The following is a 17,713-nucleotide window of genomic DNA, read 5'->3' on the forward strand; positions in this document are numbered from 1 at the left end:
AATGGTGCTTTGTAAGTGCATTTTACCATACAAATTTGTAACCAAATTACCACAAAGATTGTCCTCTGGGGTTTGCCCGGCTTATGAATCCAGCCTTTAGAAAATAGGTTAAAAATAGAAAATAAATCAAAAAACAATCAAGTACACGCACATTTAACATGAGCTTATCAATATTAATAGTGGTATCAGTAGGAGTATTAATGTTTGTTGTGTGTATAAAGCAGCGGGGTCAGCATCAATCCAGCTGACATTCAATCAGTTCATAATTCATAATCAAGCTGGCTGCTGTCTGAGTGCTGTCAGTAAGTGGTGTTTTAGCATACATTAACAGGATGGGGGGGGGGCTGTTGTTTTACATGCACCACCTCTGTTTATCTGTGATGCCTCTGTCTACCCACTTCCTGTGTTGGCTCTCTGACTTCCTGTACGACCTTATCTTTGTGTCCAGGTGACCATCTGGGAGGCGCTGACCAATAGCAAGCCAGGAACACACCCCCTGTCCTGTGACCCAAGTCGTCTGGAGAGGTACGACGTTCAGTCTCTTTCTCTCTTCTCTCATTTGACTTTCCCTTTTCTGTTTTTTTTTTCATCCTATTCTCCCCCACTGCATCATATTTTACCCCACTGCCTGTTGTGTGATTTATTTGTTTATTTACTCTTACAGCCGCTCTTAGCCTCCCCTCAAAGTTCACCACCTCTGCTATGAGAAATCAAAAATGAGCTGCAAATAAACTTGGACAAAGGCATCAGCTGTTAAAAAAAATGAGTGGGATTTTATTCTTTACAAGAACTGGAATCATCAAAAAAAACATAAATCTCCACGACTGTCAGGCAGAGGCGACATTTCCTGCCATTCCTTCACTCATATTGTCTCCAACTTCCTCTCTTTTCTGTCATGTATTGTTATTCTTCAGTGTCTTACATTCTTCCATTGTGTTCTTTCCATCCTGCAGATCTTTCCCTCCATCAGACTCATATCCTGTATTCCTGTCTTTCCCTACTTATCCATCCTGCTACACTAATGTGTGTGTGTGTGTGTGTGTGTGTGTGTGAGTGTGTTTGTAGAGGCAGGACTGCAGTCTGAGAGGGTTTCCTGCTTTCACAGTCGACAGTACTGCTGTTGACTTTAGCCTGTTATCTTTAGACAGTGTTTTCTCTCTGTGTCTTCCCTATTTGTAGATGAGTGGATGGATACACAGACGGACAGACCTGTCTGTCTTCCCCTCTTGTGACACAAGCTGGTGTTTACTTACACCAGTGTCATAACGTTAGAGGAAACTGGGAGTTGAAAACATTGCTGTAGATCCCAGCACAGCTAAACTTAAAAGTTTGCGGGGTGTCCTTTCAGCCATGCGAGGGGTAAAAAGGCAAATGCAGTACTGGCTGGGGTAGCTGAATGTGTGTTTTAGAAACTCCTAACTATGTCAAATATTTTTTGAAAATGTTGTCAAAGTCCTCGTTGTGATAAGAAGGACACAATCGAAACAGGACTAAAATGAATTAGATTTCTTTAAGATATTTACTATATGTACACGACCTTTTGTCAATTTTTTTTTCCCTGTAATTTAACAGCTATTTCACTTTATTGCTGGGTACAAGCGAACATTTCTGGCATGTCTGTCTCTTTGCCATAATGTCTTTTGTGATTACGTTTAAGACCAACTTTAAAATAAGTCAGCAATTCTGAGGCTACAGAGGTGAATAAAGACGAAAGCAACACAGGCTAATCACAAAACGCATGCACAAACACCAGTAAGTCAGTAACACAATGCAGTTAATAAATGAATTTTGGTGAATTTTAAGTGATCTTGTAAGCAAAGTAAATCATTTATTAAATTTACTACAAGCAGCATTTAACCGGTTATGACACAGTGTCCGTTTATTACTAATGCCTCTATATGACCCAGAAAAACAAACAAAAGCATCAGTGAGAAAACAGGTTATCCCTGCTTGGTTATTCTGAATGTCCAAGTACTCAGGATGAAGTGAGGAGCATAATGTAACACTTTATGTTGGCCTTGCTACCTGCCATATCCTGCCGTTGGCTTACTATTATTAAGACACAATATTTGTAGGGATATTGATAACTTAAACTTTAGCTGAACAAAATTACTGAGTCACCACATGTTCCTGTGGTAGGTTACATGTAACCTAAGTGTATGAAGAGCAGCATTACTACAACAATGTGAAAATTGTTGTCACATCCGAAACAAATGGACACACTAGTCAAATCTTTATGATAGGAGGTGGCGATGCTCACGCTTTTGTCCAGGGGGCGCCATAATCAACACAAAATGAAAACCCCCCCTGTAGCTGCTTTTATCATTAATTTTATAAAACTCTTGCAAAGGGGACCAAATTAGAAAATTACCCAATGGAAATTTCCAAGCCACTTATTTAAGTCCAGAAAGTACCACACTTTCAGTCTTAGAGCAGGTGCTTTAACCTGTGTTCTCACTCCCTCACTGTTCCTCACCTCAGGACCCCCCAGCACAAGCCCCGCTCTCCCTCCAGCCTCTGCTCCACCCCCTCCAAGAAGAAGCCCACCACCTGCAGTTACAACGAGCAGCTGCGCATCGCCATGGAGATCTCAGCTAGGGAGCAGGAAGAGGCGGAGCTTCGGCGGCGGCAGGAGGAGGAGGAGCTACAGCGCATCATCCAGCTGTCACTCATGGAGAAATGAGAGCTGAGTGGCCCAGCAGGGGTCTGAAGGGAGGGGTCTGGACCAAGGACACATGGGAGAAAAAGGCAGCACGGGCGACTTTAAAATTTAAAGCACACTCTTTAAGTGGCCGTAAATAAAAACGCCGAAATTATCTTTGTTTCATACGATCACGCCTCCTCCTTTCTCTCCTGACACCTTAGCCAGACTTTTCCCATGAAGCCATACGATGATGCGGCTGTCCTGCCTCAGACAGCCAGGGAGGGACGTCAGTTTCCTCTTTCTGGTGCCACATGGTACTTTCTTGACCAGTGCCAGTTTACAACCAACAATCCATCCAATACTATGAGTTTAGTGGAATGCCTCCTTGGATGAGTGGTTTCTGTCTGTTCTGCAGGTACGTGTGTGTGTGTGTGTGTGTGTGTGTGTTTCAAAACCAGCTCCCTAAACAGGGGTCATCAGACCACCTTCTGTCCTGAAAACGTAGTGTGTTGCGCCAACTCTCTGCTCCAGCACTAACACACACGCTCACTGAGTCCTTTTGCCACTGACTCGTGTTGCTTTCACTTTTAACTGTGATAAAAAAAAAACAAAACAAAACAAAAAAAAAACCAAACAGCTTGTGTGAAAGGAGCAGTGACAGGCCAGGACCCGCAGTGTGGAGAACACTATAACCTTATTGGTCAAGTTGAGTTGAATGTCGACAAACCATCTGACTTCCTCAGTTTTTAATGACAATTTAAATTACGGACTGGTACATTTTATTTGATTTGCACAAAATCCAGACGTACTGTACTTAGATTGTGGGTGGATCACATATATGACTGTTAATGAGTGTAGATGAAAAGTTTGAGCACAAACTAAACTCAGGCCAGTTCTAGTTTTAGCCTGATGCTAGATTGCAGGAGCACAGATGTGATGAAGACTTGGTGTACTAACTAACGTGTATGTGACGGTGAATGGGTTTGTGGCAGGCGTGCGTGTAATGCAAACAATAAAGGAACATGATAGTGGTGTGTAAGTGGTTTGTGGAATAGAAATGTTACTAAAAGATCTTCTGTATATTTACATCCTCTCACTTTACATGAGCGGATGATTTCGGTATTTCTGTGTAGTCACGGTACAGTGTGTACAATATTTCAGCATGGTCTGCACCCGTGTGAGGTTCATTTTGTTTGACTCGAGTCCTGCCTGGAGACCTGCAATATCAGATCACGCTCTCTAAGGGAAGATGTATCCTGAAAGAATCACTGCAGAGGCTACTGACAATTTTAGGTTTTATGGCATCTGGATAGAAGTTGGATGGACAAACCAACATGCTTGAAACAAAAGCAAATCTAAAGTGTCCCCAAAAAACATAAAATGTGGAGCATTCAGCTCTTGGATTGGAAAGCGGGTTCAAATCCTGGCTCTCATAATTGTCAGTAACTGCATATTACAGGGCTCAAGGCAAGCCAAGCACCGACAAAACCTGTTTTGTGGAAAGGAGTGAGGATGAACAGGGACAACTTGTCTTTTTTATTTTTTATCCTTTTCTTTTTTGTATTGTTTCTTTGAAAGACATGTAAATCTTTCACAGTCCAGTATCAGCACAAACAGAGGAGAGCCACCTCTGTCTCCTCTCCAATTCATAGCTAAGCTTGCCTGGTTGATAAGAAAAATATTCCTTTTTTTACTTTTTAAAAAATGTTGCAGAAAAGAGATGCAGCAAGGTGTTTTCACGGTGTATGCTGGGAAGGGGATTCAGATAATGATTCAAATAAAGGAAGATCTTTTGAAACACCAATGCATGAGCAAGTTATTTTTCAATCAGTTTTTAAATTACAATTTTCAAATGCTTTAAATCTCTTGACCCCACACTGAGTTTTACCTGCAGCTTTTCCGGTCCTCTCGAGTGAAGGACGGTGACAAAAGCAATTAATTTCTCACAAGATAGTGAGAGCTGCAGCATCAGTCGGCACCAGAGAGAGCCGGTCTGTTTTTAGCAGTTTCCACCTCCATCATCCTCCCTGTGACATGCATTCCCAGTGCCTCAGCCTGATCCATGGAGGGGTTTTGCTTGTAGTTATTTTAGGCTTGACAGGGAGGAAAGGGACAGCTTAGAGACTCTAAACCCTGGAAGAAATACTGCTCTGAGAACCCAGGCTGCCCTCTGAGCTTTGACGGTGGCTTGGAGAGAATGGCAACTAAGAAAATGAAATAATTTTCCCAGTGATTCAGCAGACACAACTTCTCCACTGCCCTGAGTCAGCCCGACATTATGAATAACATCAGGATGGTGGAAGCACTGGGGCTGCAGGCGTGTGTGAAGTGAATTTGTAAAGAGTCACAGACGCAAGGTGTGTGTTTGTCAGAGAGAGAGGCAGGGAAGCTCAGAACATCAGTATGCAAAGAGGAAGGATGCCAATCTGAGCCGTGGCATCCGGGGAGACAAACACTCGCTGTAACCCCCGCTCATCTGCTCCACTGATTTTATTCCTCGCTGTTTCCCTGTTCACAACGGGTTCAATTTGGAACACCCACTGTATAAAAAAAAGCCCGTCTTTAACCCGTCTGCTCCGTCTACTGAAGCGGATTTAATTGGTGGAATCATCAAGAGATCTTGACTTTCCTCTTGGCTCACTTAGACCAACGTAGCCTTTGGTATTTTTACACTCCGAAAATGAGAAAATTGAAAATGCTTGGGTGTTTGATGTCTTTTTATTGCCTGTTTTTTTTTTAGGTCTGATCTTTTAATGTCATCCTTTCCCAGTCAGTGCTTCTATCTGATGTGTGTGTGTCTCAGCAGGGGCTCTGGTGGCCTACATCGCAGTGTTTAATTATCCACATGAAACAGTAGGTAAAGTGTCAGCCTGAAATAATCTGCACAGAGCAGTTTCCCCTAGGTGATAGGATTGACTTATTCAAAGGAACAAAAAAAACTTCAAGTTAAAAATGAGATGCAGAATAGAATGTATTTCTATGAGTCACAAGGTTATGAGCTAGATTTTCAACCATTAAAATGTAAAATTTGGGAGTTTGGTTGGTTGTCTGAGCTTGTGTTTTCTTTCAAGAAACTAACTTCTCTACACATTTATCATATTTTACCTTCTTTTCTACCTTCTCCTGAGTCGAAGGACAAGTCTAAAACTGCAGTTCTCTGTCTGACCAGCAGGTAGCAGTAAAGTCAATGATGTTCGATAGAATAACAGCATCTGTAGCTTAGAACCCTAATCTTCCTTATCTTAAAATGGATGTGTGTGTATGTGTGTGAGACTAACCATGACTTATCCCTAAAACATATACAGAGTCACTGCATAGTCAAAACAAACTCACCATATTTATTTACTGCTAAAGCAATGAATAAAAAAATAACAAAAACAAGATATCAGCTTTGTCCTGGTTTAATTAAAAATCTGGATAAAGACATGTCTGTCCACTTTGAACTCATAAACACACATACGCAGACAATTCTACTGAGATCAGTGCAAAAGAATCCTCCTTGGGGTAAGAAACAGATTTCAAAATAAAAGAAAATAATCTAAATAGTAAAGTGCACATTTGGAGAAAAAGCCCCTCTCGTAGTTTTAGAAACTCTGAACAGGCAACAAGGGTCAAACACTGAAAATAAACACTTCTTAAAAAAAAGGGAGACAGACACAGTGGAGTGCACACAGTATGCACTAGTTCAGTCTTCGTTTGGACATTCATTTTTCATTACTGTACATACAAACCTGAACTCCAGTTGAAACAACACATCCAGTGGTTTACATGCAAACACGTTCATCATTCAATTCTTATACGCTATACATACATACATCTGAGGTTTAACAGGGTCTACAGTTGACTTGCTACACATTCATACTCATCATGCAGCCTCTCATACACATCTGTACATCTCCAGTCATGTCCGTTCCAGTCCATTGCACTGAGGTTACATGGTATTGTATAGCACAGTGACAGCTCGCTGCTTTTTCTCAGCAGACACTTTGCGAGAACGTCTGGATGAGTGTCCCCTCCCCTGCTGACGTGTGGTAGTGACTGCACCGCTTCCGCTGCCCTCTGGCTCCTCCCTCTCACCTGTGTCATCTCTTGGACCATGATGAGGGACAGAGGAGAAGCAGACGGATGGTGACAACAATAACTTGTCCACACAAGACCTGGGGGACAGATCTGTCTTTTCAACAAGGGTGTTTTGAGCCAACACTTTCTGCTTCTTCCAGGTGTCATCAGGGTGAGGAGGGAACGTGGAGAAAGAGTCCTGGGAGTGTGATGATGTCACCCTTGGCGGCGGCCTCAGGTCCAAGTCGCTGAGGTCATTGGCTGACAACTCCAGACAGTCCAGTTTAGCCAAGGAAGCTGACCTCTTCATGAGAGAAGGAGGGGTGAGGCCTGCCTGACGGATGCGAGCCTCAAGCTCCATGGCTCTGTGCCACCCTGCCGACTCCAAGACACTTTCTCGGAGCCTCTGTCCTGCTTCCGGGCCAGGAGGGTTCTGTTCAGAGCTTGCTCCTTTACAAGGACCTGGCTCCGTGTCCATAAAGTTTCGCAGCCCCTGAGGCTGCCCCAGTTCCTGGTCTTGGCTGTTAGTCCTCTCCACGCTGACACCCTCATGGAGGAAAGCCTGCAGCTCCCTAAGTGTCTGCTGAATCCTCTCCAGCTCCTGGCTGCCATGAGCCAGTCTGCTCTGGGCATCACAGCCCGGGCCACAGCCCCCTCGCCCACTTTGGGAGCTGGACTCCACCTTCTCATCTGTGTCAGATTCCCGCAGTGTCACTCCACCCAGAGTCATCTGGTTTGAACAGACCTGAGGTAGGGTCTGACACTGCTGCTTTTGGCTGTGGAGCTGGGTCTGTCTTTGGGACTGGGCTGAGGTATCTATAGACGACTCTGCCAACTGACTAGCAGAGGCCAGTGATGACGTCAGCATATGGCTATCAGTGGTAGGTGTAACACCAGAGACATGGCTAATATTTGAGTCAGGTAAGCATGAAGGGTCTTTGAGGTTGCCTGTGCCTGAGGAGTTGAATAATTGAAGCTCTGTATGAGACCCTGTATGCTTCTTTCTGTCTTTGGACTTCTCAGATACAGCTGTGATCTCTCCCTGAGTGATGCTTTGTTCTGAGGAATTCTGAGGGGACGGAAGGGGAGGATGTTCAGTGTTCAGAGGACACGGGGACAGTCTGGCAGGAGGGTGTTCAGCACTAGGAGAATGCAGCGGAGATCGCTGAGACGTTGCCATCTCCATCTCCTGGCGTAGCCTCTGCTCCAGCTGCTTGGTGGCCCGCCGCACCGAGCCTGCCAGCCAATCGCATGGCAGCATGGAGGGCGACTGCGGGTGTGAAGGTGGAGTTAACGAGCCATGCACGACTTCAGAAGTCTCTGCCTCGATCTGATGTTCTGGTCGGATGAGCTGAGGGCTGAGGGAGGATGGAGGGAGCGATGAAGAGGAAGAGGAGGGAGTAGGAACACAGGAGGCAGGGTGGCATATCGCCTCAATCTCCGTGACAATATGGCGGACTGATACTCCGTTGTCATGGTGAGGGTGAGGAGTTCGGTCAAGGCTGGCTTTCTCAATGCTTTCGTAAGACTGTGGAGAGGGTAAAAAAGGACAGAGACATATGGAGATAGTATTAGTCATAGTCCTATTCCATTTCTGTTCTACCAAGGGACTAGAGTGTTGTTAGAACTGTGTTTGTCAGAACTGCCTTCCATAAGAAAGAATGTGAACAAAAACATCTTAGATTTTTTAACTATAAATACCATTGCCTTGATAACATGATAGCAGAGAATTAGAGAACAAATCAGCTGACTATTACCTCATCTTCCAACAGGTGTCATTATGATTGATAGAGATTTAGTGAGGAGTCTCGTGTTACTGGCTCAGGTCATTTGCTACCTTGTGGTCGTTTAAGACAAATTCTGGTTAAGTCAGATTCCAGTTTCAATTCCAGTCTGATCAGTACAAGACTTGCTAGACTTATACTCATACAGACCAGCTATCCAGCTATACTTATGTCCCAGACTAGCGTGTTAGAAAAACTGTGTTTGTATGAAACTGTACAACACAAATGAAGCGACAGTGCCTGACTGCATGGACATGCTTACAGAACGTCTGATAGAAAAGACACCGTTTGCAACAACTTACTTTGGCAATGATAAACAAGTATGGCAACAGTGAAGTTTGGCTAAATTAACACCACAATGCAAAAGGGAACCTGTCACCACATGGTTGTAGACCTTTTGAATTTACTATGCAGAGCACAGAAAAAGGTTTTCTTTAAGGATCAAGTTATACAAGCAAAGACACACTGTTGACAGACTGATGAAACTGATCCGATCCGCACCTGACTTGTGTCGTTTCCCTGCTCCTCCTCTTCCTTAGACTCAGTATGACCGTCTTCCTCGAGTAATAGGGGAGCTCTTTGTTGTGCCTGCTCAGAAAGTGTCTGTGATCTGCCATCTTGAGCCAGGCCCAGAAACTTCTCTCTGGCGCTGAAGAAGTTGATGCTGTCTGCGCTGTGGCTGGATGAACCATCGGCATCGCTGCGGCTGTCCAAACCACTGCCTATCTGTAACTCACTGGGGTTGTTGTTGTCATCACTGGGGGCAAGGGGAAGAACCAGGGGGAGGGGTATGATGTTTGCAGGGCTGAGGGGGCTGTGTTTGTCGCTTGTTAAATCTGATAATGATTGGTCGATGATGTCCGAGTCTGTGGATCCCAGCGTGAGAGGAGATACATCTTCTGAGCTGCTTTGATCAGGCAAATCGAGTGAAATTTCCAGTGGTTTGTGTTTGGGCACTGAAATGGAAAGATGTGTGGGAGGACCCCGGTGAGCACGTTGGAGTTCAGGAGTAGGAGGTAAGATGTGGAGCGATGGTGGAGGGTGGCGCAGAGCAACAGGCACAGTAACCGCCACACTCGCTGAATTGTCCAGTCTTTCCTCTGGGACTACAGTGGCTGCTCGGGGTCTGGGGAGAGGAAGCAGGAGGGGTTCTCCACAATCTGATATGACCTCCTCCTGACATGGTGAGTCACACACACCATTGGACTCTGGATATGACTCAGAGGTGTTTGTGTTGTTTGATTTGGCAGAGTCTTCAGGTTCAGCAGCGAGCGCTTGCAGCACAGCCACGCCTAGGAAGTGATGCAAGGAGGGAGAGGAAGTGTTGTTGTTGTGAGAGTTGGAGTGGCCCAGTGAGTCAGAGGAGGGTTTACACATTGTCTCTGGGCGATCTGATAGGTCACTATCAGAGTGTGAGCGCCACAGCTTATTATGCCTCTGTTTGCTGTGGAAGCAAAGAAAAATGATAGCGTGTTAGCACCAAAATGCACCCCACAGAAGGCACAGATTGTACAGATGCTTCTACGTGACAGCACACCTGGCCAGCAGAATTCCCTGATATTCCTCCAGCTGTTTCATGAAGGAAGGGTTTGGTTTGGTAACGGCCCGCCTCTCTTTAACATAGTCAAAGGCTGTGTCCAAGTCCCAGCCGTACTCCTTCATAGCGTAGGCTATCACAGTGGAGGCGGAGCGACTCACACCCATCTTACAGTGAACCAGACACTTAGCACCAGCTTTCCTAAGAGAGACACAGATGAGAAAAAAAACTGTGTTAGATTACAAGAATGAGAACCCAAGAAGAACTTGGGCTTGTGTGTGTGAGTGTTTAAGCCTACTTGGCTTGGGTGATGAACTTGTAGGTTTCGTTCCAGTACTCCAGCAGGTTGGTGGCCTCTTCATCATACACTCTGATGTTGTGGTACTCAAACATCCCTGGAAAGAAGTTGTCTATCTCCCTGGTCACATTCAGGATGTAGCGCACTCTACATGACAGACAGGAAGAGGCAGGTTGACTTGCTGACCTTTTAATGTCAATAAAACTGTCATCAAATCATATTTCAACGCAAGCTATTCCGATGATGAATGTCTAGCTAATGCCACAAAGGTCAGATGTTGCTGTTCAGAGAAGTAACAAGTGACTCAACATATATTTTCACTGTAGATTTGGTTAACTGCTGAAGCATAATAGTCCTCCAAAATGATGCTGGTGAAGACTCTGAGGTATTGCTGAAGGCTCCCAACGAAGTCAGTAAGTGTGTGTTCGTAATTATTTTGTCAAAAAAGGAAAAAAAAATTAATAAATCAATTAAGTTAGTTTTACCCTTTCCATGACTACAGGTAGATTAATTCATGAACCTTTGCAGCAATACATTAAACAACAGTAACAGATTCTCTCACTTCAAATAACTTCAGTTAGGAAACATATTTCATGCAAAAAATTCAGAGATATAGGCAAAGTTCATGACTCATCTCTTACCCGCTGTTCTGCAGCTCCTCCAGGTTAGAGGCATTCCACTCAGAGCCCTGGAGACATCACACAACCAGTCAATATCAAAGTGTACACAAATATATTCAACACATCAGCTGAATATCAAGAATGACAACAATTAAGAATGACTCACAATTTCTAGTGAAAACTAACGACAAGGAATATTTTTTAGTTTGATTCCTGAACATTTTCTCATAATATTACTCAACTTCATCTGTATGTTACTACATACACTGTTGCCTTGCTGAACATGAACCTCAAGATAAATCATGTGAAGTGGGTATAGAGTTTCAGATGGTTGTGGTCAACAGGGTTTGGACAAAGCAGAGCACACTTATCCAAGTCAACCTTTGAGACCACGTGGTTCTTACCAGGTAGACGTGTTCAAAGATTTCAGTGGGACTGTCCATCTGTCCTAAGATGACTATCATCTCATTGTCTATGAACTCCTTAAACTCCCTCAGGTTACACACCATCTGCATCTCCAGCTCTGTTCGGATCTGGGAAAGAAAGACAATGGATGACGATGTGCTTCATTCTTTGTGTCGATGTGTTCTTGCAACTGCTGCAGCGCAGTTAAAATTCAAGTCAGAGGTGGTAAAAGGTGAAAATAAACGAACTGTTAAATCCTGCATAAGTTAAACCTAACTGTAAATTTCAGCCCATTCATCTACAAGCTGCTCACCTCCTTACAGGTGACGTTCTCCAGGTCTTTCTGCATCATGATCTCTCTGAGGCGCATCTTGATCAGCCTTTCTGTGCGCTCCCTCTCTGTGGGCCTGTACACACAAACACAAGCACAAACACCTTTAACACATTTTATCCAAGCATAAAAGACGCTTTTGGACACAAAGAGGCACCTTCACAGTCACAGCAACGACACTTCTCTTGTGTTCATTGATTCATTTTCACGTTAGTTTCAATGAGATTACTTGTTCTGCAAGAGAATTGCCACTTTGTCTGATTCTCAGAAACTGGAGAGGGAACAGAAAATCTGAGAGAGTGGCCCATCAGCGATCCGCAACAAAGTCTGCTTGTAGAGTATGTCTGTTGTTGTGCCTGGCTCTGTTTTCTGACCACTCTGCTGTGGGACACATTTAGCTTTTGGAGGTCAAACTGATGATACCAACAAGTGGCCTAATTACCTCTCTGGAGAGAAGGGTTCAGTTTGTCTCCAAGCTTCTCCTTCTTGCGTTGAATTGCTTGTTTATCTCAATGTTGAACATCTTACTGACCCCAAGAGAATGAGTCCACAGGGTTAAAAGAATTTACTCTTGCCAACACATACAGGATAGTTACCGACATCCAGTAACACTATAACCTCACAACAAGCCTTGGCTTGTCCACAGACAGCCTGAGGGAGGGATGGCTGGTCAGGAAAACAGACTATAGAGTACAGTTGTGTCGAATTCATGACGACAACATGACTGGTGCTAATGAGTAACCAAACAATGGAAACTCAGTGTCACTTCCTTGAATCGCTGACAGAAGTGTATACTACGGGAATTTACAGTAATCAAACATTAAAAACAAGGCAACATCAAACAACTTTTAATCCAATCGCGATACAAGGAAATAAGCTGCCATGTCATTAAACGCTGGCAGGTTGTGTAGATTTGGCAGTCACTCTGCATGGGAGGACAAACAAGGATTTTATGTGTTTGGATGCGTGTACTAGAGCTCATAAAGTGCACGTGACAATCTTAGTGATAAGTGTACTTGAGTGCAAACACACCTTGTCTAAAGAGTGAGTGAGGTACTTCTACTCCCAGTCAAGAAACAAATATTGGTGTTTCCTGATTATCAAGTTCTTAAATGGACCTTGATTTCTCTTTCCTCTTTCTTTCCCCACTTCTCCCTTCTATCTATCCAGGGGCATCAGGTACATGCAGTCCCTGAATATCTTCCTTACTGCACCCCAAACACTGACATCCTCTACCCCCTTCTCTCTGCCTGCCACCTGCTTCTGTCTGTCCTTGTTGGTCTACCTATTTGGCTGTCTGGATTCCACTTTTCCAAAAGTAAATCAAGCTGGCTAAAGCCTCAGCTATTTTGGACACAGGAGAAACTCTGAAGTGTGTGTGTGAGAGAGAGAGAGAGAGAGAGCGTGAGAGACAAGGTGCTCCAAACAAGGTAGATAGCGAGGCATGTGACTAAACAGCAGAGAGGGGAATTTCCCTGGCAATAGTTAAGACATAAATCCAGTAGCCCATGTTGGTCCCTCCACTTTCTGTGCTCCTTTATGGATCCACTGACAACTCTGTGTCAAAAACTTTAAGATTTGATATGTGTGTGTGTGTGTGTGTGTATAAGCACGTGTTTATGCCTGCATGTGGTGCCTTTGCTTTTGTTTGTGCCTCCTTGTGCTGCTTCATGTTAAGAGAAGAGGTTACAGACAGCATGTGACCCCACTTCCAAAGTTCAGGGCTCTGAAGACTGACAGCCCGTAATATCGTGCAGTGGAAATGCAGCAACGGTGTCAGCACGTGAGGAGAGGTTAGGCAATGATGTTGTGAAGATGACACTGAGCACAGGCCTTGCATAAACACAGCTACTGTGAAACACATTTGACTTTCTCTGAATCTGTGGTGCAAGTGTGTGCATTTGTGCGGAAGTAAGTCTTTACTGTATGTTGTTTGTCCACATGCGTGCACGCGTGTTATTTCTGTACACCTTTTCTGCACCCTTTCACATGTTGCAGGGATGAATATGTGTCACCTCTGCTGTCGAGTAAAAAGTCATGACATTTCAAAGTCTATCTATTGCCTATAGTCACAACTCTTCTTGGTTTTTCATTTCAGACTTGTTGTCAGCTAAGAACATGTCTTATTTTTGATGTACATGTGCATCTAAGGCATTTCCACCATTTAGTGTGCATGGTCCAAAATGATAAGCGTTTTATAACAAAGGCAAAGGATAAAGTTTGTATCTTGTTAGCTATAACCATAACATTTTGATTCATCAATTAAAGTATGAACTTTAATGAATGTTTGTCTCACAGTAACTTTTATATCAGTTTTTATTTTCAAAATAAAAATAATTTGGGAAAATGTTTGGTCTACAACAACTATGGACAGAGTTTACAGCTTTGTGAATTCCTACTGTCAATTACTTTAGATTAAGAATTACATTATTTTGCAAATGTATTATAACCTGTGGTAATTAATATAGTATTTCTTGTGGGTCCTCTGCTTTGGCAAATTTCAAAGTGAATGCATTTTTCATTGGTATTTTGCAGCACATATCTATGGGGGAAACTTGTGAAAATGACTCATGGTCATCCCTCTCCTCCTCTACTCACAGGTCGGTGAAGAGAACGGGTGAGTTGGCACGGTGCGACTCGACGTCCTGCATGGCGTTCCACTCATTGATACAGAACTGGTTGGATGAGATCCTGCTCTGGTAGTAGCTGACCCAGGTCAGAAACAGGCTACCTGGGTAGTAGTTATGGCAGCGAGCCACCTCGCAAGCTTTGTGGAGTGACTGGAGGGCTGACCTGAGGGCAGACAGCGAGAGGGAAGAGGATTCACATTTGAGAGGTTGTCTTCAGGGCAAAAGGACAAAAATATTATTAAAAGCTGAAGTGAAATTTGGACTGAACATGACTATGTTCTTCACAATTATTTAAATCAGGAGAGGCTATAACAGTGGGCAAAGAAGAATCAAGAGATAAGAAGAAAGGAGGAAGTATATGAGAAAGAGAGAAAGGGAAAATTGATTAAAAAAAAGGTGAGTAATGAATAACATTTGAGAAATTTAACAAGGGAGATGAATAATCAGAGAAATGAGGTAACAACAAATGTGAGATGAGAGCATTGGTAAGATTACGGTGATAAAGAGACATAATACGGAGATATATGATGATGGTATCAGAAGATGTTAACGTGAGAGGGAGGTCAGATGAAGGGCAGAGTAACAAAGGGACAAGAAAATGAGCAAATGAAGACAATGAGTACGGAAATTAAGAGGCAGCAGTGGCATGTGAAACAGGGAAAGATAAAGAAGGAAGGCAGAGATAATGAAGGAAAAAGGAAGAGGAGAGGGGAGATAAGGAACAGTGGCAGAGATAAAGGTCGGAGGTCAAAGTCAAAGGGGGAGTACAATGGATACAGCCTTTTTATAAGCCTGAAACCTTAACCTTAACACAACTTCACATGTCTGTCATTTGTTGAAAATATACATGTTGCTCACCACATGGCCTGGACAGAAACTGGCTTGAAAACATGAACCCTGTTCACTGTTGACACACTAAAACCACTGTGACAGAGAGAGAGAGAGAGAGAGAGAGAGAGAGAGAGAGAGAGAGAGAGAGAGAGAGATTAGAAATGGGTAGCAGGTGTACAACAACACAACCTTCTAAAAAATGGCTAAATAAGGTGTAATCAAGTCATGAGAGCAGGCAGTTGCCGAAGGGCGCAGTAAGAGGAAGCTTTAAGCAGGTGTGGTGTCTTACCCATCTCCATCCAAGTGGATCAAAGTGTCACTCCACAGAGGTAGAACCAGACCCACCGTACAACAGCTGGGAGGAAGATCAACAAGTTAAACAAGAGAACAGGAAAAAAAACAAGACACACTGGTTTGACATAGTACAGGGATGTGTCCAGGACAACAATTAAAAAAACAAACAAAAACAAAAAACAATACAGAGGCTGCCAGAAATAAGCATGCTTAATTCAATCTTCTTTTTAAAAAATAACTTTCATTTTAGCTGCTGGCCACATTACCCTGTCATTTGATTTTCTTCTGGTTATGCATATATACTCTAAAAGAGTAAGGCAGAGTAAAAAAAAAAAAAAGAGTACAAATGCAAGAATAAAACAGTGAGAAAAAAACTTGTTTAAGTAACATATATTTAGGAGGTCAGATCCAGTCCAAAGTTTAAAACAAAAGGGACATCTCTTTTTACGTGTTGTCATTAGTTTGGCACTTAATGGCTGTTGATTTCAAACTACAAGACAGACGGTAGTGGACTGCAGTTGTGGCACTGACCTATCAGAGGAGACAAAGTCCATGCCGAGCACGATGCTCTCCTCTGTGTCCTGTCTACCATTGGTGGAGACCACCACCATGTAGCGGGTTACCTGAGGGTAGGCGCTCTCCAAACGCACAGCCTGCAAGAAAGCACAGAGACATGAAGGAAGATGAGAAGGAGAGATCAGTAAAGAGAAGGGGGAAGAGCATCAAAACAGAAAAATATCTGATCAGAATACTTGTTACTCCAATGTGCAATACTTTGATTACTGTGCATTTTATGAGTGTCTTTGTTGGTGCAGACAAAAGGGCTAAAACCAAGTTTCAGTTCTTTATGTTTGCTAACAAAGAACTGAAACTGCCCCCTCCGTTTGGAGCATAATCTCCCTGATCATGATGCCACCATCCTACTGACCTTGTTAATTACTATGCTGCTATTGTGTGAGTGAGTGAGTGAGTGTGTGTGTGTGTGGTGTGAGAGTGTGTGTGTGGGTGTGTGTGTGGGTGTGTGTGTGTGTGTGTGTGTGTGTGTGTGTGTGTGTGTTACTGACCAGTCGGATAGTGTCCTCCGGCCGCAGCACAGTGAACATGGTCTGAAGATGTTTCTGGAGGTCACCTGGATGAAAAGGATTTCAATGTCCTCAAGTAGTTTAGGTCTCTTTTGAATAACAATCTTGCTTGTGGCATTTAAAGGCTGACATAACACCCAGATTAAGTGTCATTTACCCTGAGGAGAGTTTCCAGTGTATTCACATTGAAGTCTCTTTCACTAACCCCATATTCAATCTTATCTATGAATATACCTGAGGACAAAAACAGCCTGAAAACTGTCTGAAACAAAGTTTCAGATGCTTTTTATAGCAATGAGCCCATTTCACATCACCAAGGTAAACCACACCTCCAACTACAAAGGCTGTCTTTATCCAAGAACAGTAGCAGTTTACAGCAGTTACTTTTGTTTGGGAATATTTTAAGTGTGGGTTATTCATCAATCAAGCTGGCCACCGCACCTGCATGCAGCACCGAACTGACTGCACTCAACTTTATTTGCTTTGTTGTGAAACAGCTTCAGAGAAACTAACATCAGCTGTTACTGCTGATGCAGTAGAAAAAACACTGATATTTAATCTCAAGTTCTTCTGTGGTGTTTATTTCTGAGGCTGAGAGTCAAACTAAGTGGAAGAAGGCATTTTAATAGAATCTGCCACTATCATTTGCATATACTGGTCTTTACCTGTGTGCTTGTTCCTGCGCTGGCTGATACGAGGTGCAGAGTTAGGCGTGGGACTATTTCCCCTGGGAAGGAACAGGGCTGCACCTTTCACAGTGAGGAAACTCTCACTGATACTGCAAGGAAAGAAGATAAATAGAAAAACAGGTCAATCAAAGCCTGACAAATTATCTAATCCAATATGGTCTTGTAACTTCTGTAATTATGTTGCACATGCTGACCTCAGCTTCTCATAAGAAGCACAAGATGGGAACGAGGAACAGACGAGTGTTGTCATTGGCTTATGACAGTGTCACAATGCTCCATTCAGCTGGGCCTTGGTCTACAGGCTCCCCAAATCAGAGCTGACAGACTGATGCAACTAAAATAAGGCCCAAGCCCCAATGTGAACTCAGAACACAATGTTCTCTGCTCCTCCACACAGCTGGATTACACACACAGAGACTTATTCACACTAACAGCTGCCAGTGGGGAGGGATTGGGGGGATTGGGAGGAGACTGGGGGTTCGAGGGGGAAGACAGAGTGACTCCCCTCC

At 43.6% G+C, this 17,713-nt stretch overlaps 2 protein-coding genes across 3 annotated transcripts in view; one reads left to right on the forward strand and one right to left on the reverse strand.

Moving 5' to 3' along the window:
* Positions 1 to 3,262, forward strand: part of ankrd13b (ankyrin repeat domain 13B) — a 38,824-nt gene extending 35,562 nt beyond the window's left edge. Inside the window, exons 15-16 of the mRNA XM_046388599.1 lie at positions 449 to 525; positions 2,482 to 3,262. Of these exons, the coding sequence (XP_046244555.1) occupies positions 449 to 525; positions 2,482 to 2,683 (279 nt within the window). The 3' untranslated portion in view covers positions 2,684 to 3,262. The remainder of the gene's footprint in view (positions 1 to 448; positions 526 to 2,481) is intronic.
* A 2,767-nt stretch (positions 3,263 to 6,029) lies between these two features.
* The window catches only part of ssh2a (slingshot protein phosphatase 2a), a 28,398-nt gene continuing 16,714 nt past the window's right edge, over positions 6,030 to 17,713 (reverse strand). For both annotated transcript variants that reach the window (XM_046388598.1, XM_046388597.1), the window contains 13 exons: positions 17,181 to 17,293; positions 16,498 to 16,562; positions 15,965 to 16,086; positions 15,429 to 15,494; positions 15,167 to 15,232; positions 14,277 to 14,471; positions 11,661 to 11,754; positions 11,347 to 11,475; positions 10,964 to 11,010; positions 10,323 to 10,469; positions 10,025 to 10,225; positions 8,989 to 9,931; positions 6,030 to 8,231 (listed from right to left, as the gene is read on the reverse strand). In XM_046388598.1, the coding sequence (XP_046244554.1) occupies positions 6,576 to 8,231; positions 8,989 to 9,931; positions 10,025 to 10,225; positions 10,323 to 10,469; positions 10,964 to 11,010; positions 11,347 to 11,475; positions 11,661 to 11,754; positions 14,277 to 14,471; positions 15,167 to 15,232; positions 15,429 to 15,494; positions 15,965 to 16,086; positions 16,498 to 16,562; positions 17,181 to 17,293 (3,844 nt within the window). In that variant the 3' untranslated portion in view covers positions 6,030 to 6,575. The remainder of the gene's footprint in view (positions 8,232 to 8,988; positions 9,932 to 10,024; positions 10,226 to 10,322; positions 10,470 to 10,963; positions 11,011 to 11,346; positions 11,476 to 11,660; positions 11,755 to 14,276; positions 14,472 to 15,166; positions 15,233 to 15,428; positions 15,495 to 15,964; positions 16,087 to 16,497; positions 16,563 to 17,180; positions 17,294 to 17,713) is intronic.

This window comes from Scatophagus argus, chromosome 5 (assembly GCF_020382885.2).
Source record: "Scatophagus argus isolate fScaArg1 chromosome 5, fScaArg1.pri, whole genome shotgun sequence".
Classification (NCBI taxonomy): Eukaryota; Metazoa; Chordata; class Actinopteri; family Scatophagidae; genus Scatophagus; species Scatophagus argus.